This window comes from Canis lupus, chromosome 3, assembly GCF_011100685.1.
Source record: "Canis lupus familiaris isolate Mischka breed German Shepherd chromosome 3, alternate assembly UU_Cfam_GSD_1.0, whole genome shotgun sequence".
In the NCBI taxonomy this organism is placed as follows: Eukaryota; Metazoa; Chordata; class Mammalia; order Carnivora; family Canidae; genus Canis; species Canis lupus.
The window spans coordinates 80,714,606-80,740,759 of NC_049224.1; the positions used below are offsets into that span (position 1 = coordinate 80,714,606).

The following is a 26,154-nucleotide window of genomic DNA, read 5'->3' on the forward strand; positions in this document are numbered from 1 at the left end:
TCGGGTCAGAAGAAGCATATGCTGGCCTGTATCTCAGCTCCTCCATCTTTACACACAGATGAAGTGAGCAGAAGTGAACATCTTAGAAAGCTCTGAATCGCTGTTGGACACCTGGGGATTGTTTGTTCAAAAAGAGTGAGACAATTGCCCTCATTGGGCATTGACATTAATGACAGTAGTTAGAGGAGTGGGAATGAAATACATATTATATGTGTTTTAGGGTTAGTCATTTTTTCTTTTTTCTGTTCCAGTTGGAAATGGTCACATCCTTCCCTTTCAGCTGATGTGACTTGTAAGATCACAGTTTGAAGCCCTCTCATATCACAAGGACTGTTCCCTAAGTTTGGCTATAATAAAGAAATTGGTCCTATCTGAAAGCCAACGGGGTACATTGCTCAACAATTTTACTACTAAAAGTGAAAACTAGAAGCCCAAGAGGAAGCATCATTGTATTAAATTCATTTCTCCTTCTTTGGGACAATTCTTTAAATACTTGAAAATAGTATCATTTTCCCCAAACTGTACAAGATTGTTATACTGAAGCAGCCTTTAAGATCACCCTGTATCTTTGTGTAGGCTGTGGAGAAGGAAATGCTAAAACCTACTGGCACTGATTTTAGCTGGGTTAGGAATTTTTAGCCACCTAAAAAAATTTTCCTTTTGAGGACAAGTTGTACTCATGACCCTTTATATAGCATTCAGAATGAGACCAGCTGACATGCTGACATTTACTAAATAAACACCACACTCCATGCTTTCTATTACTGGCTCATTTAATCTCCACCACAATTCTACAACGTATAAAGCATTATTATCTCTAGTGATAAAGAAATGGAGGAATTAAAAAGCTTATTCACCCAAAGTCACTCAACTGGTCAGAGAACTGGAACTTGGTCCCATGTCTGTTTGACTCCAAAGCCATGGTCTTAATCCTCATACCAGAGAAATGTTAAGGACAGTTTCATGGCTAATATCAAAAAAAAAAAAAACCCTTATAAATTTTTTATCAAAATTCCACTAAGAGAGAAAAGTTGTAGATACATATAATTATACACTTCTACATGTATAAAATCCTAATTTGAAAGATGTATTTTAATTACTTTCACTGAAGGAGGAGATTAAAAATGCAGAAACCAATATAAGTCATCTGGAATCAACAGAAGGAACACTGAATCTCCAAAAGAATGATGACCAGTTTTATTCTTTGGGGTTGATTTCAAATTCACTAAATTTGAAACATTTAATATTTCCCTTTTAAAGTAAGATAAGAATGTGTCTAAATCCATATGAATATAGAATCCGCCAGCCAAATGTGGCTATTTAAATTTAAAGTAAGATAGAATAAAACTTTTATTTATTTTTATTTTTTTTAATATTTAATTTATTTATTCATGAGACACACACAGAGAGAGGCAGAGACACAGGCAGGCTCCATGCAGGAGCCCGATGTGGGACTTGATCCTGGGACTCCAGGACCACACCCTGGGCCAAAGGCAGGTACTAAACTGCTGAGCCATCCAGGGATCCCCAGAATAAAACTTTTAAACATTAGTTCTTCAGTCATACAAGTGCTGATCCAATTGGAGCAAAGAACTAAGAAAGTAATGCTTTTATCAAGGATGCTCTACCCTATGTCTCTCCCCCATGCACAGTCTCTGTCTTCCTACCCCCTCTCACAGCTACGCCCTTTGGAAGAAGATAAACTGTTTGTCATTTTCACATTATCTTTAACAGGATCCAGTCGACAAGTTGTCTGTTCAAATGAAGATAAAGGCTGGCAAAATAGGAACTGACATTAAAACTTAAGGGTGAGGACTGGGGCTCTTTTAACATCAGCCAATGGCATATTTCAGGAGACATCATTGAGAACACATATTTCATTGGTGACTTGAGTGCTTCCAGATTACATGGGAAGAGGAAAAGTTTCAAAACAGACAGCTTTTTGAAAAGCATGACATCTGAACTGAAAGAAATACTGTGAGGTAAGAACAAGATGCAGAGATGAACAAAGCAATGAGAATTTACATCTATAAAATCTGTTTGTAAAGTGAGGTAAATAGGATGGCTTCTTTCCTTATTCTACTCAATCCCAATTTTTATTATACATGTAAAGAATTTTAGATAATTATTTTATACCCATTATGAAAACAAGAGGATGGGATTATTATACTTCACAATTTCTATAAATGAGTTATAAAGGAGTTTGCATTTTTAAAATGGGAGGTTGAGCAAGATGGTAATTTAGATTGTGAACCCATTAAGCAGGAGTAGGCTCATGTTATGCTTTGTCCCATTTTTAGGAGTTGAAAGTGGTTTCAGTGATAAAGACTGGTATCAGTGGCATCATTATTTTAAATAGCATTAATGATTTTGATAATCACAATAACATTCATCAACTCTAATAAGGCCTTTGGAGTTTGCAAGTGGTTTGCTTAAGTCTATTTAATAGACTACCTAATAAGGCTTTTGTGCAAGATGTTTGACTTAAATTCTTTAAAAAACATTATATAGTATATTAAAAATTTGTAAAATAAATTTCAAAAAAATATTTTGTGTCTATTTCAAAAGAAAAAGAAAATTGGCTATTTGGAGGTGTGGGTTAGAATGTGTGAGAATTCTTTCTTTCTTTCTTTCTTTCTTTCTTTCTTTCTTTCTTTCTTTCTTTCTTTCTTTCTTTCTTCTTTCTTTTTCTTTCTTTCTTCACATGGAAGTTACGAATATTATGTCAAAACCACAGCACGCTGGAAGAAATTATCTGCTATTAAGGGTTTTATGTTAAAAACATTTCTACAGTATGTTTGTGTGTGTGTGTGTGTGTATAAAAATTGCCCTACTACTTTGAGGTTATCATTGTATACATTTTTCCTCCCTCATACACAAGTTGTGAACTTCCATAAGTGCGGAATAATGCCTAATGCTTGATATTTTTTAATTGACTACATTTCATGAAAATTCTATTATAATTATAAACAGAAAGAACCAAACAACATTCAATATTTAATCCTTTATATAATTAACTTTGTTTATGATCTGTTAGCCTATTAACCTCTATCCATCAACATTATAATACCTGCATTGTATGTTCATATACTACATACACTATTGAGAAACTTAAAAAAAATCACATAGCATGTGTATGCATTCTAAAATATTTCTCTAGTCATATCTTGAAGAAAAATTTGTGATGATTAAGAAGTAATGATTGATCCATTATCTCTCAATCTCTCTTTTTATATTAAATCTTTTTTGTTTTTATATTGGCAAGTTGATTGGTAGTGTATTGGAAATATACAACGTTTGCCTCATTCAATTATTAAATAGTCTTCTATTTCCTTGGTCACAAATGTCTAACTCATTGATTGAGTGGCCTCCAAAACATTGCCAGGGGGTAGGCATGAGGAGAGGTTGAAACTGACATATGTGCTGTGCATTGCCTGTATAAGTACTGCCCATTCTTTTAGTACCTGCAGTTCCTTGGAATGGTGCGGCACCTGGAAAAGGTTAATGAGCATAGAGACTTTCAGGCATAATGCAAATTACAGACAGACACTACACAGACATCGATATACAGACAAGCAACATGCACGCTGCAGGCACACTACAGGTGGCAGATATTACTGCAGCTCTAGCATTGGCATATCTTACAGAAAAATATATTATCTATTTTTTTCCAACTTAGTGAGACACCGTTTTCAAGTACTATTTTTAAAAGAGGGAGAAAATTGTTTTTCAACAGTTTTTAGGTATCCTAGTATATATTTAGCTTGCATTGCAACCAAATATTTATATTATCCTTTTTGTTACAAGTCATTAGAAATCTCCTCAACTTTATTAAATAGATAAATAGATCAATCAATCAATCAATCCTAGTTCATTTTCTCTAAAATAATTCTTTTTAAAGAAAGCCTGATTCACTGCCATCCAAAAAGTATTGAATGCACATTTCAGGCACATTGTCTCCACTATATTAGATAAACATCTTTACTGCTAAAAATAAATCATGATCTAAATCATCTGCAATAAATATTTTAAATAGATGCAAACTCTGAGTTATTAAAAAGTAAATGAGGACTTTTTGATGAAATCATATTTAAAGAAAAAATCAAGTTGTCAAGTTTTCTAAAAATCCTAAATTACTTGCCTTCAAAATTGCATTCATTGCTCTATGAGAATCATCAAGCATTAATGTACATGCATTAATACTACCATCATTGCAGAGGGCCTGCAGAGAAAGAGTTCTTCCATTCCCAGTTTCATTTTTTAAACAATATCTTGCTATTTTTGTAGCACTCAACACTAATACAGAAGTAATCAAATTAGAATTAGAGATTCATGTTGCAAACTTCAATTTGTATTGCTACAACATCAAAGTAAAAATATTTGCATATCAAAAAGTAAAAGAGGTGGGATTTAAGTTAATTTAGGGTCTTAAACAAAATTAAGTAGGCCTTGATGGTAAATTAAATGATAAATAGTTCACAAATATCAAAATTAAATATATTTATATTTTCAAAAAAATCTCAAGGCCTATGTACTAAATGCTAATGAAAAATGAATATCAGAAAAAGAATGGAATATGACAGTGCATATGGAAAATGTTGGGTTTCTCATATTCTGAGAATTGTTTAAATTTAATTCAGACTATAGTGTTTACAGCTATTTATAACCGAGAGTATGTAGGTGATAACTCAGAGTATGTAGGTGATAATTCTATATCTATCTATCTATTTTCTATCTAGCGCATAGTATTTTGAGCCTAATTATTCTCAATATTTCACCATGTGGGGACATATAATGGCTTTGAAATCCTTGTGGGGAGAAACATGCCAAATTAATGTGATTTCCAAAAAAAGGATTCCTCCTTTTATCACAGAGATTTTCATGAAATTTCCATCTGCTTGTCACAATGACTAAGGTTTTCATATTCCTTACTTGTGTGGTAATTCATATGGCCAAATTGGGAGAAACACAAAATTTTTATGAATGGATATTTTTGTGCAGTTCATGTCTATGTGCTTTCTAAGGAATAACATGTTTTCAAAGCTGCAAATCTGTCCTTTAAAATAATTCACATTCATGCTTTCTTTTAGCTCAGTCTCATCTTGACAGTGATTTAGTGAATGACCATCACTTGTAATATAATGCCTTCCCGAGAAATTAAATATTCCCTAATGTATCTAGGGGGCATTATGCTCTTTCTTCCCTGGCATACACTCCTAAATTACCCTAATATGTATGAGAAGTATTTTCTAGGTCATTAGTAAATAACTGTGCACTGATATTTTACTTTGTTGTTTCATATTCTAATATTTAAACTAAAACATATTCCTATGGTACTACTTTGAGATATATCTAAAAATAAAATAACTAAATGTATTCAGATATATTTTATTTTTTAATATTATGTGTGTATTTGGAAAAGAAAGAAAATGCTATTTTATGAGCCATTCTCATGGTTTTAAACTATGTAACATATAATTTGAGAAATGCTAATGACAAAATTTCCCAGAGATACTATAAATAGTATCCATAACATTTTATAGCTACTAAATGAGGTTCATGGAGCTAATTTGACATCTATAATTGGAAACATTTGAGGTACTAGCCAGGTGTTCTTACAGAAAAGAAATATCAGAAATAAGTAAACAAGAAAAAGAAAGGATTTTCAAGTGGAAACTTGGGACAAAATAGATACAGTTTATCACCTTCTTCTAACTTCCAGTTTTCAAGTGCTCTGTAAGTTATTAAATAATATTCAGATGGATAAGAGGGCAAAATAATGAGTATTACTTTCACTTATTAATGAAATAATTTTATCCTTTGATTAAGTTTTGTTACTATTGCTATTGTTTTTTGTTTGTTTGCTTGCTTTTCCCAGTGAGTTGGAAAAGGGGAATATATGGGGGTTTGGTAGAACAACATTAATTAGTTTTCTCCATGACAAAATCAGAAAGGAATGGACTGAAGGAGTCAATCTCTCTAATCTACAACCTATGAGACTAATTTCCATGTAGGTGTGAAATATCACAACGTATTATGGAATTTTAAGCCCAAAAACAAAGATATTCTCAAATGCATTCTGACTATATTAGAATAATTTTAAATTTTAGATAATAAAAATTGAATTGTTCAAGGATCACCTTTGTCATTGCTCAACCATTTCTTCATAATGATATAAAATTATTTATTTGTTTGTTTTTTAGCAGGAGGCAAGTAAGGATTGTCTATACATTTCTCACAGCTTTTGATTTGATTTTAATATAACAGTGATATTTGTTTGTATGCTTTACCTAAGACCCTCATGGCTACCAGCCCTTTTTGTGGGAGATAATAATAATTCTATTCTCAGGGATATGAAGACAATTGTTTAAAAAAGACCAAAATTGACCTTTTGGGAAGACAGGACGGAGATATGCATATTAATGTAATCAGTAGCTGTCACTTAGAAGACAAGGAAAAATCCACTGCAGGCCAAACAAAACTGAAACTTAGATGTCTACAACTCAATAGAAATTATTAATAATAGAAGGGAAATTTCAGCTTTTAAAGAACTCAATATATGAATTAAATATTCCTTGTTTTTAGAAAGATTAAAAATACCCATCTCAAATCTCTTGACTATTCCAAGAAGAAATTATGAAGTTTTTCAAGCTGATTCTCACATAAGACTAAGCTTTGGTTTAAAAGGTTACAATAATTAGTACATTCTTGGATGATGAAGTTTTGCATTGAAAACCATTGTAGTTTATCACAGGATAGAAAAATGGTAGTACATTCATTAGTTATTTAAAAAACTAAATAGACTAGAAGAAATAAAAATTAGATGACAAGGTAATGGACTATTTAAGATTAGATAGCTCAAACTTTCCTTTTGCAAAGGAAATGAAAGCCATAATAGTTAATGCTTTGCTCAGGGCCACACATCCTACAGCAGAGCCAGGAATCAATCACAGTTTTACTAATTCCAAGAATAGGGAATTATGCTTATTTTGATATGAGAATCAGTAAGCTGAAGGAAAATCAACTGGGAATGGGTGATGGTCTATTCTGTGGTAGGAACTATGGTACAATGCATTTCCAAGAAATAGAAGATTCAAGACCAAATCTAGAGTTCTTAATCCAGTACGTGTTGTTACAACAGCAGGGGTAGGAAAACACTCCAATGGCAAAGATTCCTAGATGTTTATAGGCGAGAAATGAAGGCCAACCTTTATCCACTTCAGAGACTTTTCTGTTTCAGTGTAGTCTCTAGTTACAACACCAGACTCTACATTAAAACTAACCTCTGCATATTGATCCCTTCCCCTCAGCTCATCTCTACCTCCCTCAGAGTCAAGCAGTTATTTTGTGTATTTTATATACTATTATCAATTAATGTATTTGAACTTAAGGTGTGTTTTACTGATTCCCTTAGTCCTCGAGCTCTGTAAACAATGAACATAATTATTTTCTTCAAGTCCAACAATCTCAGCACCATAGATACTAGTGCAAGATCATTACTTGCTACCGTAAGAAGCCTTTGTATAGGCAGTCTCTTGAATTTATTACAGAGCAAGTGGAATGCTTTTTGTTAAATCCACGCAAAGACTTTCTTCAACTCAGTGGTGTGGGGCACCATGACAGCACTGAATATCAACAGACAAACGGAAATATACTGTTACAATGCTATTATTAGTATTTATAACAGCTCTAGTGCTCTTGATAAATGAAGCCACATTAATTAGTTTCAAGATCTTATTCTCACTTTGGCATATCCACTAGCACTTCTGAACATGCAATTAAAATATTTCAAAATGTCACTTATGTTTCCATTCTACAAGAAATGCATACTGATTATGGCCACTTGATTGGACTAGGTCAGATATATACATTTAGAAATAAAAATATGTTAACAGTTTAGTGGTTAAGAAATCTCACCTACATTGCTTGCAATAAAAAAAAAGAAACTGATGAGAAATAAAACTATCAATGATCATCCAAATGTACAATGACAATATTTTTCTAAATAGAAAATGTTTCCTGTTATGCAATTTGTCTAAAAGTTTCATCCTGGTAAGTTTGCTTTCCTTTTATTTTGGAAAATGTAAAATCAGTGAGGAGTTTTGACGACACTCAGTGACAATGGACAGTTTTTGACATTCCATAAGTTAAATTACCTCTTTAGGAGACAAACAGTATAGTTGATTTGAAGGTTTGATGGTAGCCCATGTACTGACTTTAGAATTATCACTGGCCCTTAAATATTTGGAGATTAGTTTTCATCTTTGTCCAGTGAATACCAAACATATCTAGGTTCATAGAAATCATAGTTTAAAATAAAACTGTTACTTTTTTTCCTTTCCATCGAAAATAAAACTAAATTATAGACTAGACAGATGAAGAGAGAGATGAAAATATACATGCATCCATACAGATATCAGTGTGTCTATAAGAACTGTTGTAATCTTTTTTTTCTAAGTTACCTGGCCAGTGTAAGTCCAACTTGACTTCTTGGGTAGAAGTAGTCAGAAATGAAAGTAAAGCTACAAAAGGGGCACCTGCAGCTACCTTCCTGATCCTAGCAAGAGGCAAAAGATGTCTGGATTAAGTGTAGAGGCAGGAATGTTCTAGGTGCTTATCAGAACTAGACTCAAGTGTTTGTCCAATCCTGGAATTGTGAAAGATTGGAGAAGAGATGACAGTAGGGGAAGAGCAGGTGAGGGGAAGTTACTGTTAAATGTGAGTGAGGTCAGTAAAGTTGCTGGAAAAAAACAACAACCCAGAAATGCTGACACCCTCCATGGCATCTTACACATTACGTAGAGCATGTCTTACACATTAGGCAAAAGACGAGGAGCCATTTTGCTAATTAATTTGAAGAGGAGAACATTTGAAAAGCAATTCCGGAATTAGAAGTCTGAGTAGTAATGAGAGCTTCCACAGGAAGATCAAATCTAACCTCAGGGTCAGGCCTGAATGGGACCAGGGTTCTGCCTCAGCTGGATGAGAAAGTACCAAACACCCTCCTAACAGAAAACACCAGAGTGTTCGTGGACCCACCAGGAAATGTGACATGAAGGAGAGATATGAGCAGAAATGGGGAGAGAAGTTGGAGGTGGAGGAGCTTGCTGGAAAAGCTTGTGAATATTTCTAAGGAGAGGTGTTCATAAAAGGGAGAATGACTCGACCTGCCTCTCCAATTTTTCCTCCGCACACTCCCCTTTGCTCTGATGCCCCTGCATTTCTCTGTTTATGCACCAGCAATAGAAAGAGAACAGAGCCTGGCCCACAAAGGTGAATGCTACTCTAAAGTGCAAAAGATATGAATTCTGACTATCTCTATGCTGGGTATAAAATGAATGAGAGTTAACATTTAAAAAAAAGAAAACCTCAGTGACATAGAGCACAAAGCATTTTCCATATCAGATTGGCATTGGCATCAGAAGTCTTCACAGAAAGGATCAAGGTTAAGAAGGGTGAAGACTGAATCCTTTATTATTCTTGGATGCTGTATTATAATACATAAACTGATATATTCTATTAATTTAAAAGAGGATCTTTGAGGAGCTTGTACTTTATTCAGTGATAGAAGACGGGCTTTTTATTGTCTAAAATTGATTTGATTTCTAATAAAATATTTGCTTCAACCTTGGGCAGCAAGGCAGCAGATAGTTCAATGTGAGACAGTAATATTATGAAAAATTGTGGTACTTTTTCATGCAGCTCAAAGCCTCCCATGTTATCCATCAAATTCATTTCCCTTGTAACTAAATCTGTCATAAATCTAGGCATCCAAAAATGAAATATGTTTCCTAACAATAATCTACTGTCAATAAACTTAATAAAGCCTTCAAATGATACACCACTTTCTGGTGGTTTTAAAATGCTTCTCAAATAAATTATTGATCTTGGAAGTTGAAGATGATAGTAATAATAATCTACAAATAGGAAGATGACGTACGGGGAGGATTAATTTGTTCTAGCCATTGGAATTCTACTTTTCTTTTAATCTTTCATAATGATAAACAAACAAAATCATGGGTAAATGCACATTCTCTTAGAATTTTTTAGTCTACACAAAATTAACCAAAGTTGATTCCATTTTTAAACAAAATTAAGAATTGTTGAAAAACTTGAAGTAACTTTTAGGAATGAGAAAAAAAAAAGCAGTTTTAACTACAATTATGAATTTTCCCCCTCACTCAACAATGAATGAATCGACTTGTATCTGGGTGACTATGGTACCCCATTCTTTTCTCTACAAGCCTTGTGTTTTTTCTCTTCAGAATCCATTGAAGAAAATACAATATGAATATTGAAATTAGGAATAAATCTTAATGTTCACGTTTGGCTTCTTTTACATCTGTCACTATCTATTGCCTAGACTACATTTTGTGAGGCATAGAAAGAAATCCCATGTTTGTCCCTAGTAGCTAAATATATTCTTCTCAGGAAAAAAAAAAAAAAAAAAAGAGTAAAAAACTATGCATTATATGTGTTATAACATCTCAGTTTTAATAATGATCTTGTGAGTTTCAGATTAGCATGTTTGAATTATTAGTCTGATACTTAGGAAAATATGTATTTTGTTACCATAAGGCTCTAGTGTAAATAGTCATGTTGAATACTTTTAACCTACTGTTATTTTACATGAGGCTCATAAAGTGTTAAGTGAATATTAACATCCCATATTATCTTAAAGCCAGAAGCATCTTTAGCCTCTATATGAGGAAACAAAGAAATCAGAAGGACCCTTATTTCTGAAAACGAGTAACACTATTGATCTAATAGTCCAAACACAGGAGGTACAGTTGTTACAACTGTTAACATCACTGTGGCAACAATTATCTTTTATAGCAATGTTCCAACATGTTCTCAGGGAGGGGGCCGTTATGCCGTATCAGGGTATAGGAAAATAAACATCATGGGACTGAGGGTTGTGACTAAAAACTTGCTAGAGGGTAGCAGGAGAAGCAGTCTGTGTGGAAAGAACATTCTCTACTGAAAAGCCTGGTCCAACAAGTACTAAAGAACATAATTCATTGTGTGCATGCTTATGATCAGATACTGGGAGAGATACAGAGGTAATAAAATAGTGCCTGACTTCGAGGGCCTATCCATCTAATTGGACACGAAGTGAGGAGGAGGCAAAAATATTAGGCAATGAGACTAAAATCAAGACTGGAACTCCAGATCATACGATACTGCCTGCCATACGGTATGTACCAGGAGAGTATTGTTTGAGAGCGAACAAAGTCTCTGGTGCGATTTGGAACAGAACACATTTTTCTATTATCTAAATAGAAATTTATATTTTGTATTTAGATTACGTTAAAATACAAAACTCAAACCATTTTTGACCTCTGATTGTGATACTCAACCAGCACTGAAGTTTGTGACATTGGTCATCTCATGATCAATTCTCATTTTTAACATTTTCTTATTTGGCAATAGTATTAAACAAATTATCAGTCAAAGATTCAGCTTTCAGGTGAATCTGAAAGGGATTTTACTTTTTAAGGGATCCTTCATTCCAACTATTTGATGATGCACTGATCTTTCCTCATCCATAAAAACTAAAGAGTCCCAAATATTAGACATAATTTGTTTTGTGCTTTTGCTTAATAATGAAATTATTTTAATTAATACTGGAGATAATTTCTCTTGCTATATTTAAGACTGGCTTTTCATCCCTTTATTTAATTTCCATGAAAGCTGAGTCTTTATTATTTATCAAAAAGTGAACAAAATAGCTTGAATTTTTGGCAATCATTCACATGTCATATATTAATTATTGATGTATTTTATTACAGACATTGCTAAAGCAAAAGAAGTATATGGACATTTACTAAATGCTAGATATTATTGCATAATGTGATTGGTACTTTTAACCCTCACAACTTTGAACATGCTATTATTCCAATTTTTTGGCAGATAATGAAATCAAAGCTCAGAAAGATTAAATAACTTGCCTGAGGTCACATAGCTAAGATTTGAACATAGGTAACTTTGAACCAAATCATCATTTCTCACTAAATCACAGCACTTTTCAATACAAGAATATTTTATTTTTATTTCAAAAATTGTGTTTGCTTATTTATTTATTTATTTCACAAAGAAAGAGAGAGAGAAAGAACAAGAAGGGGGAGCAGCAGGCAGAGAGAGAGAGAGAGGGAGAAGCAGGGTCCCTGCTGAGCAGAGGGCCAGACCTGACCCAAAGCTTGATCCCAGGACACTGGGATCATGACCTGAGCTGAAGCCAGAACTTAACCAACTGAGCCACCCAGGATCCCTCTATACAAGAATATTTTCATAAATAAAAATGTTTATATTCTTCTGACAGTGCAGTTGTATCAACTGTCAAACCCAGTGCTAAGGTTCTTGAGGTTTGAAATACTTCTTACCATAGAATGTGGTATGGAAACGATATTTGGAAAATAATCAGGGATCTACAGACATTCATTTCATTTTACAGATGAGGAAATTCAGGCTCAGAAAGGGGAAGTCTGTTGCTCAAGGTCACAAGTATTCTGGAGGCTGAGCCAGAGTTGAAAACCAGTTCTCCTGGGTACTAATAGCTGTTGATAAATTTAAAATACATTTTCTTATGCATTCATAGGATAAGAAAGTCAGAACCTGTGAACTCAGATTTTTAAAAGAATATCCCTACTATATATATAAATTGGGCCATATATGTAACATTTAGTTCAGTGCAGCATTATAAATGACCTTTGGATGATGCTCATAAAATACAGCCAATCAGCAACAAAAATTCAGAGTATGCAAGAGAAATAATGAGCTAGAAAGTTTTATATTTACATGAAGATAAGAGGCACATGCATGTCTCCATCAGTATATGTGCAATGGTCACCACCACATTATTTAAGTACCAAATAATACTCATTTCAAAATGGTTAACATGGGTCTTTAAGAGGGAAAAGACAATTGTTCAAAGTTCTTAACACATTGAAAGCATCTGATTAGATAACTTGCCAGCAATACTGACAGGATCAGGGAAGGAGGAGAAAACCAGAATTTAGGCTTCATGATAAAGAGCCACAGGCCTCCATGAAACCTCCCTGCCTCTCACTGTAATGAGGAAAAGACAGAATGAGTAACTGGAATCCTGAAGTGGAATTCAGATAGAGACATTCTGAGAACAACACAGTGCTGGCAGTTTTGCATTTGGTGATATGTCTTATCTCTTATACTACTCCCATATTCCAAAGCTGGCTGAAACTCAAGTCATAATTTCCAAACACACGCACTCCACCCAGATACGGGAGGCAAGGAGAGAGAGGAAGAAGAAAAATCTTGTCTCCAGAAGAAAGTCTTCCTTTGTTAAATGAGACTGGTCCTACCCTGACTTCAAAACACCTAACTGGGGACGCTACAGATGGCAGTGGGCCAGCCAAATGACCTGGGGAACAAGGTAGGGGGACAGGAGAGAATGAAAAGAGGGGCTAAGAAGATTTAGGACAAATACAAAGGTGACAAGGAGAAAGGAACCTAGTGTCAAAGAATCTGGATGCTAGTTCTAACTCCTACAGATACAAAAACTGATCTCAGTATTGCTAGGACTTTTTTTCATATCCGTGTATACTGGAGGCTATTAAAGGAAAATAGTGGTGCCTGCTTACTTACCAATATAATCTGTTTCATGAGGTGGAGGTCTTTAAACTTAAATTTATCCAGATAAAAGTAAAATAACCACACATTTTCATTGGCAATGAAAACTGACACAGCGTGTATTTAAATAACTTGCTATTACTTATGAAACAAAATTTAATAAATTGACTTAGTTTAGCAGTTACTCAGTTTCCAGGTGAGCTATTAATGATCTTTAATGAAATAAAACAATTCTTGAAGATCAAGCTCTAGAATTGCTTTTCTCTTACTTAACAATGACTTTTGTTGTAATTCTAAGAATGAGATTAGATATCGACTATAGGACTTTGTCAATGGCAACCAAACATTTTCCTATGGAGTTGTATTTACTGGCTTTCCCTTAGACATTTTATATTAAAAGTAGATATCAGCCCTCCTGGAGGTGCTACAAATCAGTGCGTGATTTAAGAGATTGATTTTTGGAAATGTTAGATATTAAGCCCAGAGATATTGCTATTGCGTTTGTTAACCAGGGAAATCCTAATTGCCAGGTGATGGGCACTTATGAATAAACACATTATGAGGGTCATAATTTTTTTCAAAGTAGGATAAATGCTCACCTGAGCAAGTAGGGATTGACCAAGGCTGAAAGGGTTTGAAAGACTAGTGGAAATGCTGCAGGGGTGGTGGGGGTGTGTGGCCAGAGACCATAGGACTGCCTGGGAAGCACTGAAGTTCCTATCTGGTTTAAATACACTCAGTGACGTGTAGGATGGGGCAGCTTTAACATTTATAGACAATAAGCGTTGATAAATTTTAAAATAATTGCAGTTTCAGGCAGGTCAAAGGGCATTTTTCACGATTGTGACATGAAAAGCAAATCAATTCTAAGGTGCTATCAGAGTATGAAGTGTTCAGTAGCTAAAAATGAATGAATGAACAAGACAAATCGGGAAAACTAGGATCATCTTCTTTTGTAAAATACATGTAGCTTAAAAACATAAAACAAAGAGGCACAGGTAATATTATCACCTCCAAGGAATGTCTGCTGCTGATTGCGTGGACAGTTAGTAGACTTCCTGGGCTATAGAAAAACGCTGAGAGTATCGGGGGGGGGGGGGGGTTGCATGAGTAAAAGTATTCTTAGACCACAATGATTCCCTCCACTATCACTACCTGTAAAGAGAGGGCCTGTATTTTTATTAGTAATCACGGAGAAAAAGGATTTGAGTGATTTTGAATATGCAGTAATTACTCATTTTTTTTAGAGCATGCCAAAGGGATACGTCCTCTCTGGGAATCTTCTTCAGGGCTGTTTTATAAGCCAGTCTAGGAGTGGTTTGAGGCAGTCAGTGTTTTAAGTGAACTTTAAGCCTTCTCCAGTTCCTGGTGGGAGGATACACACACATACACACACCAGGGGGAAAAAGAGAGAGAGAGAGAGAGAGAGAGAGAGAGAAGAGAGAGAGAAAGAAAGAGGGGGAGGAGAGAGAGAGAGAGAGAGACAGGCAGGGGTCAGGTAAGGGAGGGAGAGTGAATGAAAGGGAAAAAAAAACCAGAATGGATTTGAAAAGTGCTCCTTTGTCTCTCCACTTCTCCGAGGATTGTTCTGCTCCTTGAAATCTCTCTGCTGACAGTCAGGCTGGCTGACAGCTCCAAAATCAGACAGTCACAGGCTGCAGAAGTGGAGTGCAGCTGCCTCCTTGCCCTGATGATCCTTCCTGGAGAGATAGCATCTCTGTGCTGAACTTAAGCTATTAAGAGCAAGAAAGACTAGGAGAGAAATAGAAGCCGACTAAATACAGGGACTCTTTCTTGTGTAGCTGTTACTAATTCCTTCCAGTTTCCTGTCCTCCACCTGTCCCCCCTAACCCAACAGCTCTGCCTCCAAAATAGCCCCCATAAAATATCATTAAAAAAGAGTGATACTCTAGCATTTTTTTACAGGTTTGCTTACATTAAATGCAGCCCCACTACAGAGACTTCTGAGTGGGCCTCTCCTTTCCAAAGGAGGTTGTAAAATACTAACTCACATGCTTAATTTGCCTTGGCACTCCTGGATATTTTGGTTAATTATCAGAAATTAGCTTGAGGGAAAGATTAATCTTTTTACTTAGCCAACACACAACTGGTCGTTTCTAGTTAGGCCAGCCCCTTGACGGCTTCCACTACTTCCTAGTATGATCAAGGAAAATGGGAAGCTTACGAGGTGAAAGCATCTGTGAGCCAATTTAGTTCATTAGATATCTAACTTTGGCTGTGAAATAAAGACAGCTCGAATTTAAAAAAAAAAAAAGAAAGAAATCTTTCATATTTAGTGAGAAAGTATTAAGCTTTAACGGAGAATTTCTGTTTTGTTTTCCTCCCCAGCTGACCTGAAGTTATATTTCTGATGACCAGAAGAGAGGAGGCCACATTTAAAAAACAAAGAAAGAAAGGAAGAGTGCCAGGATCAGATTTCTTCCACAGACACCTGAACTTAGGACTTGGCTGGAGAAACAGAAGGCATGTAGGAGTGTTTTTTCTTCAAAGCGATTGTCCAGGACACTTGGGTTAAGTGACAGGGGTATCTGCCACAAGTTTGGACCTTCCACCCCCATAGACACTCCTTGCCATTGCTGGTAGGCTAGAGATTGAACAAGCCTTGCTTTTTCTTTCTTTTTTTTTTTTATTTTTTTTTTATTTATTCATGATAGTCACACAGAGAGAGAAAGAGAGAGAGAGGCAGAGACACAGGCAGAGGGAGAAGCAGGCTCCATGTACCGGGAGCCCGACGTGGGATTCGATCCCGGGTCTCCAGGATCGCGCCCTGGGCCAAAGGCAGGCGCCAAACCGCTGCGCCACCCAGGGATCCCCAAGCCTTGCTTTTTCTAAAAGACAGATGGAAAAAGCAATGTTTTCCAGCAAATTTCAGGTGATATTTATTACTTTTTTTTTTTTTTTTTTTTTCTTAGAGGGAAAGTAACTCAACCTATTTGGGTAATTTTGCCAAGGCAAAATGGAGAGTTATTTTAATAGAAATTACTAAAAATCTCCACCCTCAAGTACAAACTAGATACAAGGGGATACGAACTAATCTTTAAGAAAAAGAGAGGGAGAAAAAGAGAGAGAGAGAGAAAGAAGGGGAAGGAAGAATGGGAGAGCTGACCTCCAGTACCACAGGGATCCTGGTAAATCTTGTTCAGTGCAGTTTGTTCACACTTACATCCTTTTACCCACTACCCTGCTGCCATTACCACCACCAGCCTCCCATTTAGTACATTCAATTTTTTGTCTCCCTCCTCAAGTCTCAATTATGATTTATTTTTCTTTTGGCACGCAACGAAAACAATCTGCCTAAACTTCCAATACGATAGTGTTCTCTGCAAGAACTGCAGGCAGTCCTTCATCAGACTCAAAGTTAATCCTCTTGCTGTCCTGTGAAGGGGTCTAGGTTTTAATCGAAACACATTTATCCAAACTCATCTCCCCAAATACTACTCTCTCCAAACCAATCTCCCCTCTTATTCTCCAATATATCAGAGTATTTCACCTGCCCCCCGCCCCCCAACCCAACAGCTCTGCTTAGACTCACTCTTTGAGTCCCTTCCATTTAACCTTTCACCTATCCAACATCCTAGCCAGGCTGTTTCTGGCATTTCCCACCATCTCTCCCTACACTTGCCATCCTTTTTAATTTTTGTCTCTATCATATACTTGGTCACTTAAGAGCAAATTTACTAGGAGTTTCATTTGTGGCCAAGAATATGCCCCCTATATTTTAGGGAATTTGTTGCTGGGTGTCTTATTTTCTCAATCATGTCATCTTTTGAGAGGTCAGCAAAGATTTCAACCATTTCCTCACATCTTGTAGTCACACCGAATATTGATTTCTCCTCTAGCATGTGTTCAAGAAATACTTGTAAGAATGAAACTATCTACACTAGGACGAAATAAACACGATGGCACACAAGGTGGTGAGAGGTACATTTTAGAATTAGTTCATTTGAAGAGGAGTATGAGTTTATGCTGTCAAGTGAGTCCAACTCTGTGGGGTGGGGTGGGGTGGGGTGGGGTGGGGTGGAGCACAGATGAGATAGAGGAGGCCTGATTGTGCCTAAGTAATTATATGTCATGCTAGGTGGTATAAAGCTTTGGGTGTGGGATGATGTGGGTGAGGCCAGTGATTTTATGAGCAAAATAAGATCTGTGAAGTGTAACAGAGTTTTAGAGATAATTTGTGCTGTAGAGGGCAACTACATTAAAAATAGGCTAGGCATTATCATAGTTTTGATTAGCTCATTCTCTGTAAGAGTCATATGCTCATTGGAAGATCTGTTGAATGTGTTCCTGACTTTAAACTTTGGAAGGGACTTGGATAGGTCACACTAAACTTTATTTTCTAGATGACAGGTGGCCTCCCGATGTTTACCTCTTACAGTCACCATCTTAACTGTGGGAGAGACTTAGAATGGAAATAGCCTCGAGGACCGGGGAAACAAACTTACACACAAAGTATTAAAAAACCAAATAAAACCAGTACAAGCGTACCTTGTTTTCCTGGGTTTCTCTTTATTGCATTTCACAGGTACTGTATCTTTTACAAACTGAGGGTTTGTGGCAACTCTGCATTAAGCAAGTTTATTGGAGCCATTTTTTCCAACAGCATTGCTCACTTCATGTCTCTGGGCACATTTTGGTAATTCTTGCAGTATTTCAAAGTTTTACATTAATATTAAAATTGTTATGGTGATCTGGGATCAATGATCTTTGATGTTACTATGATAATTGTTTTGGGCACCATGAACCATGTCCATGTAAGATGGGGAAAGTAGGCAATAGATGGGTATGTTCTGACAGATAGACTGTTTCCCTATCCTCCTCCTTCTCCCCAGGCTGCGCTATTGCCCCAAGATGTAACAATATGGAAATGAGGCAAGTTAATAGCTCTAGGATTGGCTTCTAAGGACTCAAGTGAAAGGAAGATGGTCACACATCTCTCACTTTCAATCAAAAGCTAGAAATGATTAAGCTTACTAAGGGAGACTTGTCAAGGGCCAAAACAGGTTGCAAACTAGGCCTCTTGCCCCAGTTAACTGAGTTGTGAATGCAAAGGAAGAGCTTTTAAAGGAAATTAAAAGTGCCACTCCAGTGAACACACAAATGATAAGAAAGCAAAACAGCCTTCTTGCTGATATGGAGAAAATCTGAGTGGTCTGGAGGGATCACATCAGACACAACAGGTCCCTAAACCAAAGCCTAATCCAGAGCAAGGCCCTGACTCTCTGCAATTCTGTGAAGGCCGAGAAAGGTGAAGAAGCTGTGGAAGAAAAGTCTGAAACTAGCAGAGGTCGGTTCATGAGATTTAAGAAAAGAAGCCGTCTCTAGCATAGAAGAGGGCAAAGTGAGACAGCAGGTGCTGATATAGAAACTGCAGAAGATCTAGCCAGGATCATTCACTAAGGTGGCTGCACTAAACCAGCAGATTTTCAATGTAAATGAAACAACCATCTACTGGAAGAAGATTTCATCTAGGATTTACATAGCTAGAGCAGAGAAGTTAATGCCTGGCCTCAAGACAGGCTGGCTCTCCTGTTAGGGGCTAATGCAGCCGGTGACTTTATGTTGAAGGCGATGCTCATTTACCATCCTGAAAATCTTTGAGCCCTTGAGAATGATGACGAATCTACCGGGCCTGTGCTCCATAAATAGAACAACAAAGCCTGGCTGACACATTATAAGCAAAACACATTTGCTTATAGCATGGTTTACTGAATATTTTAGGCCCACTATGGAGATGTACTGCTCAGAAAAAGAAGAAAGAAGAAAGAAAGAAAGAAGAAAGAAAGAAAGAAAGAAAGAAAGAAAGAAAGAAAGAATATTTCTTTGAAAATATTACTGCTCCTTGACAATGCATCTGGTCACCTATAAGCTCTAATGTAAATGGATGACATTAACATTGTTTTTATGCCCACTAACACAAAATCCATTCTATAGCACATGGATCTAGGAATAAATTTGAGTTCTCGGTCTTATTATTTAAGAAACACATTTTGTAGCTATAGCTGTTGCAGGCAGTGATCCCTCCAATGGATCTGGGCAAGGTAAATTGAAAAGTTTCTGGAAAGGATTCACTGTTTTAGATGCCATTAGTGACAAAACATGAGAGACTCCTAACTCTGGGAAATGAACAAGGGGTAGTAGAAGGGGAGGTAGGCAGGGAGGATGGGGTGATTGGGTGACGGGCACTGAGGGGGGCACTTGATGGGATGAGCACTGGGTGTTATACTGTATGTTGGCAAATTGAACTCCAATAAAAAAATATATATATAAATATATAAGAAAAGAAAAAAAAGAATATTCATGATTCATGGGAGGAGATCAAAATATCAACATTAATAGAAGTTTGGGGGAAGGTGATTCCAACCTTCATGGATGACGTTGAGGGGTTCAAGACATCAGGAAGGAGCTGTAGTGGAAACAGCAGGAGAATAGGAATGAGACGTAGGGCCTGAAGATGGGCCTGGATTGCTGTCGCCTCATGATAAAACTTGAACAGATGAGATGCTGTTGCTTATGGATGAGCAAAGAAAGTTGCTCTGAGAAAGAATCCAATGTCATTTCAGACAGCAGAAGATTTAGAACATCACACAAGCTTAGTTGAGAAAGCAGGGACAGGGTTTGAGAGGACTGACTCCAGTTATGAAAAAAAGTACTGCTGGGGGTGAAATGCTATCAGAAGCATCCTGTGCTCCATGGAAATCTTTCCTAAAAGGAAGAATCAAATGACACGACAGATTTCAGTGTTGTCTTACTTTAAGAACTGGCCACAGCCACCCCAAGCTTCAGCAGCCGCCACCCTCATCAGTCAGCAGCAGCCATCAACATCTAAGACCCTCCAAGAACCTCCACCAGCAAAAAAGATTATGACTTGCTGAAAGCTCAAAAAATGGCTAGTATTTTTTAATGATAAAGAATTTTTTAAATTGAGATATGCACATTGTTTTTAGACATAATGCTATTATGCACCGAAGAGACTATAATAGAGTGTAAACATACATTTTTATGTACCAAGAAACCAAAAAAGTTCATTCAACTTGCTTTATCGCAGGGGTTTAGAACCCAACCCACAATCTCTCAGGTATGCCTGTAAAGTTAAAAGCTATCTGTACCAAGTCAGCGAACTGACTCATATCAAAAGAAACGCTATGTTAAATTGCCTTAATAGCCCACAAGTTTTAGCAACCACAAATGAAATATTGGTATTCAGATAAAGGAAAAATTAGAACACTTTTCATTTCCATAATAAGAATTCTAACAATTACAGAGAGAATTATTTTAGTTATAAAGAGATCTTTCTTTTATCCTAAAAAAGTGATATGAGAAACATGTATTATCACAGAGACTAGGGCTTCTTAGATTTCCCATAAATGTTAAGCAAATTATAAGTAAAGTCATTTCAATATTTTACTAGCCAGATGAACTTTGTAGCTTACTATTTTAATCACTATTGACTTTTAATGGGGAACTAATGGTTCATGGGGCTGCTGCCAGGCCATCATTAAAAGGAGATATTGACCTAAAATGTACCACTTACTGGGCATCTTGGTCAAAAATATTTAAAAACCACTGACAGGGATGCTTGTTTCAACAAAGAGAAAGAGACAGATGGAGAGAGATGGGGGGCAGGGAGGAAGAGAGAGACAGGGACAGATATTCTGATTCAAAATTTGGGGGGCCCAGGGATCTACAATATTAATGAGGTGATTCTGATGCAGATGGCCTGAGGACTACATTTAAAAAAGAAAAAAAAAAAAAACACTGATCAAATTTACAGTAGTTACCGATAAAGCTGGAATGACTGAGTCACAATTACCTGGGATATTTTAGAGAAATAATCCTGCCTAAACTTGATTTACATAAACACACAGCAGGTGTTTATTTTCTTATTGCTTTGCTGCCAGAATTTGCAGAGTAATTGGAGCCTTGGCTTCAGTCTACTTGGGATGTTGTTTTGTTTTGTTTCCCAGATTAAGAGACCTGAATATCACCTCTGCTTGTCCTTTCTTAAGGCTTCTCTGACTATATATGCATTTAGTTCATACAAAAAAAGTTAAGAAACTCAGAAGCAAACTTTCTTTAAGAGCTATCACCCGTCAACTCCACACAGTTGTACCATCTAAATCAGCTCTAGCTGGGGATTCTTTTGAGTATTTCGAATAATGTGGATCTGATAACTTTAAAAAGTAGATAATTCTATATTTGGATAACCTGAATAATCCTAATGAGGAGCATGTAATATTTCTTCCCAGGACTTCACCTACCAAACTACAGGACCACTGACCTTAGAGCTAGAAATGTCATTTGTGTTTGAACCTACTCTACATTTTACATATGAGGAACCTGAAGCTTAGGGAGATGTGATGACTTTCACTACTTCACAAAACAGTATCTAAAAACCTGGACTCTTAATACTTCATGCTACAATGACACCCTTTTATATAGTGCTCTGTAGCTATAGGAAATATAATAAATCCCTCCTCCACTTGACAAATCTAGTTAATGGTTAGAAATATGTTTTGTAAAGTAGTGTCGAGAGCCTGGGATACAGAGAAGTAGTAAAGAAAACAATGCTTTCTCCTCAGCTTCTAAAATGCAATAGGGGGGGGAAATGTCTAGCACTTGGGGTACCTGGGTGGCTCAGTGTTTGAGCGTCTGACTTCGGCTCAGGTCATGATCCTGGTGACCCGGGATCGAATCCCGCATCAGGTTCCCTACAGGGAGCCTGTTTCTCCCTCTGCCTGTGTCTCTACCTCTCTCTTTGTGTCTCTCATGAATAAATAAATAAAATCTAAAAATAAATAAATAAATAAATAAATAAATAAATAAATAAATAAAGTCTGGTACTTAAAAGGTATCATTCAACTCATGGGAAGTATTATTTGTGCCAGGGAAAAAAAGTGAAACTACCACTTTGTCACACTTCTGTGCTGCGTAATTTACAATAAAATGCCTGGGGCGTAATAAATCTATTTCAAAATTGTTATTTTTAAAAACCCTATTTATACAACACTTACTATGTGCCAGGTACTGCATGAAAGACATGTGTGCGACTCAGGAGCAGGGAAAGCGCAGACTCTGTGGTCTGACCACCCGGGGTGAAAATATTTGGCAGGTGAAGGAGGCAAAGTGAATAGGCCTCAGTTTCCTTCTGTGTAAAATGAAGACAATACCATTGTTGTGATGATTCCGTTAATTAACACGATTCAGAGGGCAAAGTCTAGAACACAGGAGGTGATTGATAATCAGTAGTTATCTTATTAATTCGTGCAAAAACTATCTGTGGAAAGACATCCTTAGGATGGTCATTTAAGTGTCTAATGACACTCGGCTTTGAGCCACAAGAGATGAGATAGGAGCAAGAGTCCGTTTGAGTCTAATGACTATAATTTTAATCACTATTGGTACTTACAGCTGGAGAACAAAAACTTTGAATTTTGTTCCACACACGTTGGTGAGAGATAAGATACAATAAAACCACATATTTCAGAGTTTTTAGCTACAGGTACTTCTTCTGTCTGTCTCTGTCTCTCCCCTCTCCTACTCTGACCTTCCCACCTCTCCCATCTTTCTTCCCAAGCAGTCTTGACTTCATGAGACTCAACATAAATTCAGCATATGCTCTTAAAGATGAGGCTTAGGAAATGGCTTGCGAATGTGGACGAGCTTCTAGATCCCTGCATTTTTTCAATGCGTCAGTCTTCACTGAAGACTCTAGGTAGAGGCGCCCACGCCACTTCCTTGGGGTTTGTCAACATATTTCCTAAATTGCTTTCTCCAAGTTTCCTTTGGATCCTGAAGGATTCACAGTACAGGAATTGACACTCCTCTGGGGAACCTCTGAGGGGAAAAAGTGAAACAAAACTAAACTTTCTTATCTAAGAATTGGGGGAGCTGCAGTACAGCTTCAAGGACAGAAGCACGAATGGCATGTCTGAAAGTGTCCAGGGACTCTTTATGCATTGCATGGGGCGACATTCAAAATATTTAACAAACTGGTAAAGCAAGGGCACGGGGCATTCAGAATGGACACTGGCTGTAAATAACCAGCAAGTCTATGCTCTGCATTCTGACCTAAAACAGCCCTGTCTGTGGGGCTGAAATGACTCTTTGTTTCTGGCACAGTGCTTTAAACAAAACAGGCTCTCAGTAAATATTCCTTGACCGAGATGCATACCAAATGTTATAAAGAGAAGAGGAGATTATCGTTTTTATGCAGGATCCTGGAGCTGTTACATAAGTTCGTGGGAAGAGATAATATTTGTGGACATTAATGTATGAATAGGAATTGTCCAGAAAGAACCAGAGAAACACTGTAACAGGGCAAAGGAAACACAGAGGTATGCAGGCACACACAGGCTTGAGAAACTTGGAGTTTTCTTGTGACACCATAGACTATTACATGCCATTTTTGGTTTTACCACATTTAATGAGAATTATTTTAACCCAGGTCACATACTTGTTCACACAGAGGCATAATAATTTTAGGCAATTCTTACGAAAGCTCAATGTAACGTCACTGGTGAGTGAACTTCTAGCCTTTCAAAATCCCTGATTAAAAAAAAATTAATGATTCTTTGTGGAAAAAAAAAGTATACATAAATATGTGAATAGGATATTCAGGGTGAGAAGTATGGGGCCTAAGGGTTATTTTAGGAGATTAAAATATGAAAGAAGCAAAAAGATGATGCTTATGTGTTTCCCCATCAAAAAGTCTACAAACCCATTGCTTTTTTACTGTCATAATCTCCTTTCTATACATTTATGATCACATCTTTTTCCTAATAACATTTTTTATGTTTTCTTCCCACTGAATCCTGAATTTGCACAGGACAGGGACTCTGTAATTTTTTGTTTTTGTTTTTGTTTTCCTGGAGGCTAAGTGATTCTTGGAACCCAATGTCCACTCAAAAAATATTTGCAAAACAAAGTCAAAGAGGAACAGTAAAGACTGTATAGAGAATAATGTTCTTTTTGTCCTATATTTGTTTTTTAAAGTCAATTTTTTTAAAAGATATTTATTTAACAGATGGAGAAGGAGAGAATACAAGCAGAGGGTGCAGCAGGCAGAAGGAGAGGGAGACGGAGGCTTTCCACCACGCAGGGAGCCCAGTGCGGGGCTCGATCCCAGGACACTGGGACCATGACCTGAGCCGAAAGCAAATGCCCAACTGACTGAGCCACCCAGGCACCCCTTTAAAGACATATTTTTTAAAAAGAATCAAGGAGATGCATCTATTCCTCAAATGTATATTGGGACTTTTTAGGATCTTCTAACTATTAGAATGTGATGTGAATGAAGGAGACAGGGTATCTTCTCCCAAGGTTTTCAGTCTAATGCAAGAGTCAGACACACAGACCAAAGCTCATCTGAGCTGTGATCTGGGCTTTGCAGCAAGTATGTTTAAAATGCAGCTGTGCGGTTCACTTCATTGGTTCTAGGACAAAAGTCTGCAACAATGGGTTTTCAGTGGGGATACTCCTATAAATTAGACACCGAATGTTTGAACTCAGAGGATACTGATGCCTCATTTATTAAATTCTTTGATTCTTGGGTTTGGGAAATGCTACTCAAAGCATTTGGCTCTGAAGGCTAATATTAATTAATTAATTAATTTATTTATTTTTAATGTATTTATTTTTAATGTCATTGTTAAACGGTTCAGGTTGAGTGTGTGTGTGTGTGTGTGTGTAGAGAGAGAGAGATAGAAACAGAAGAATATTTAAGAATACTGCTAGGATCTTATGAGCTTCTTTAGGACTAGCTGTTTTCTACAGTTGAAAGTACTTTGGTTTATACAATTGTCTGTATTTTCTGCCAATCACAGCCTGTGTAGTTTTCTTGGTAAAGCATAAACTATAATTTTAAACACAGAGAAAACAAAGTCAGAAAGACTGTCCATTGAAGAGAATAATATAAACCATAAGAATTGCTAGATTATAAATGTGAAGGAAATTATATTTGGCCCAATTTTTGAAAATATCTATTGCCAGCTATTAGGCTCTTTTATGATTGGTTTTGAAAGTACAGTCTGAAATTACAATTCAAACAAAACCAAAAAAGCAAGAGGATAAAAATCAATTGCGTTTATGGCTTAGACATATTTTTTTTTCTTTTTGTAATGTCAGTCATTGCTTTCTCTTGCAGTTTGACATTCTTCTCAGTCACAACCCTTATGTGGATTTAAAACCGCTTTAAAATTATTATAATTTTTTATGATAATTTTTTCTACTTTAAATACGTACACTATTGGCTAATTTAAAAATACACAGCACATAGAAAAATGTCAAATTTGAAACGAGGTGGATTTTACAAGTCTTTAGTCCAATTCTGTAATTTCACAATATGGAGATTGAGGGATAGAGAGGCTGATTTATTGCCTCGTTTATTTCCTAAGAAGGATTAGAATGAAGATTCTTAGTTCCCATTTTGTTGCTCTTCCTACTAAATTACGTTCTCCCACAGGAATAATAGGATTCTGTCCTGAAAGCAATTTTGATAACCTGGACTTTTATTTCAGCTTTAAC

General features: G+C 36.4%; 1 protein-coding gene across 8 annotated transcripts in view; it reads right to left on the reverse strand.

Moving 5' to 3' along the window:
• Positions 1 to 26,154, reverse strand: part of PCDH7 (protocadherin 7) — a 415,603-nt gene that overhangs the window by 152,530 nt on the left and 236,919 nt on the right. The window contains exon 4 of one of the 8 annotated variants that reach the window (XM_038533523.1): positions 3,465 to 3,491. The exons of the other annotated variants lie outside the window; for them this stretch is intronic. Within the exon in view, the coding sequence (XP_038389451.1) occupies positions 3,465 to 3,491 (27 nt within the window). The remainder of the gene's footprint in view (positions 1 to 3,464; positions 3,492 to 26,154) is intronic. 8 annotated transcript variants of the gene reach the window in all.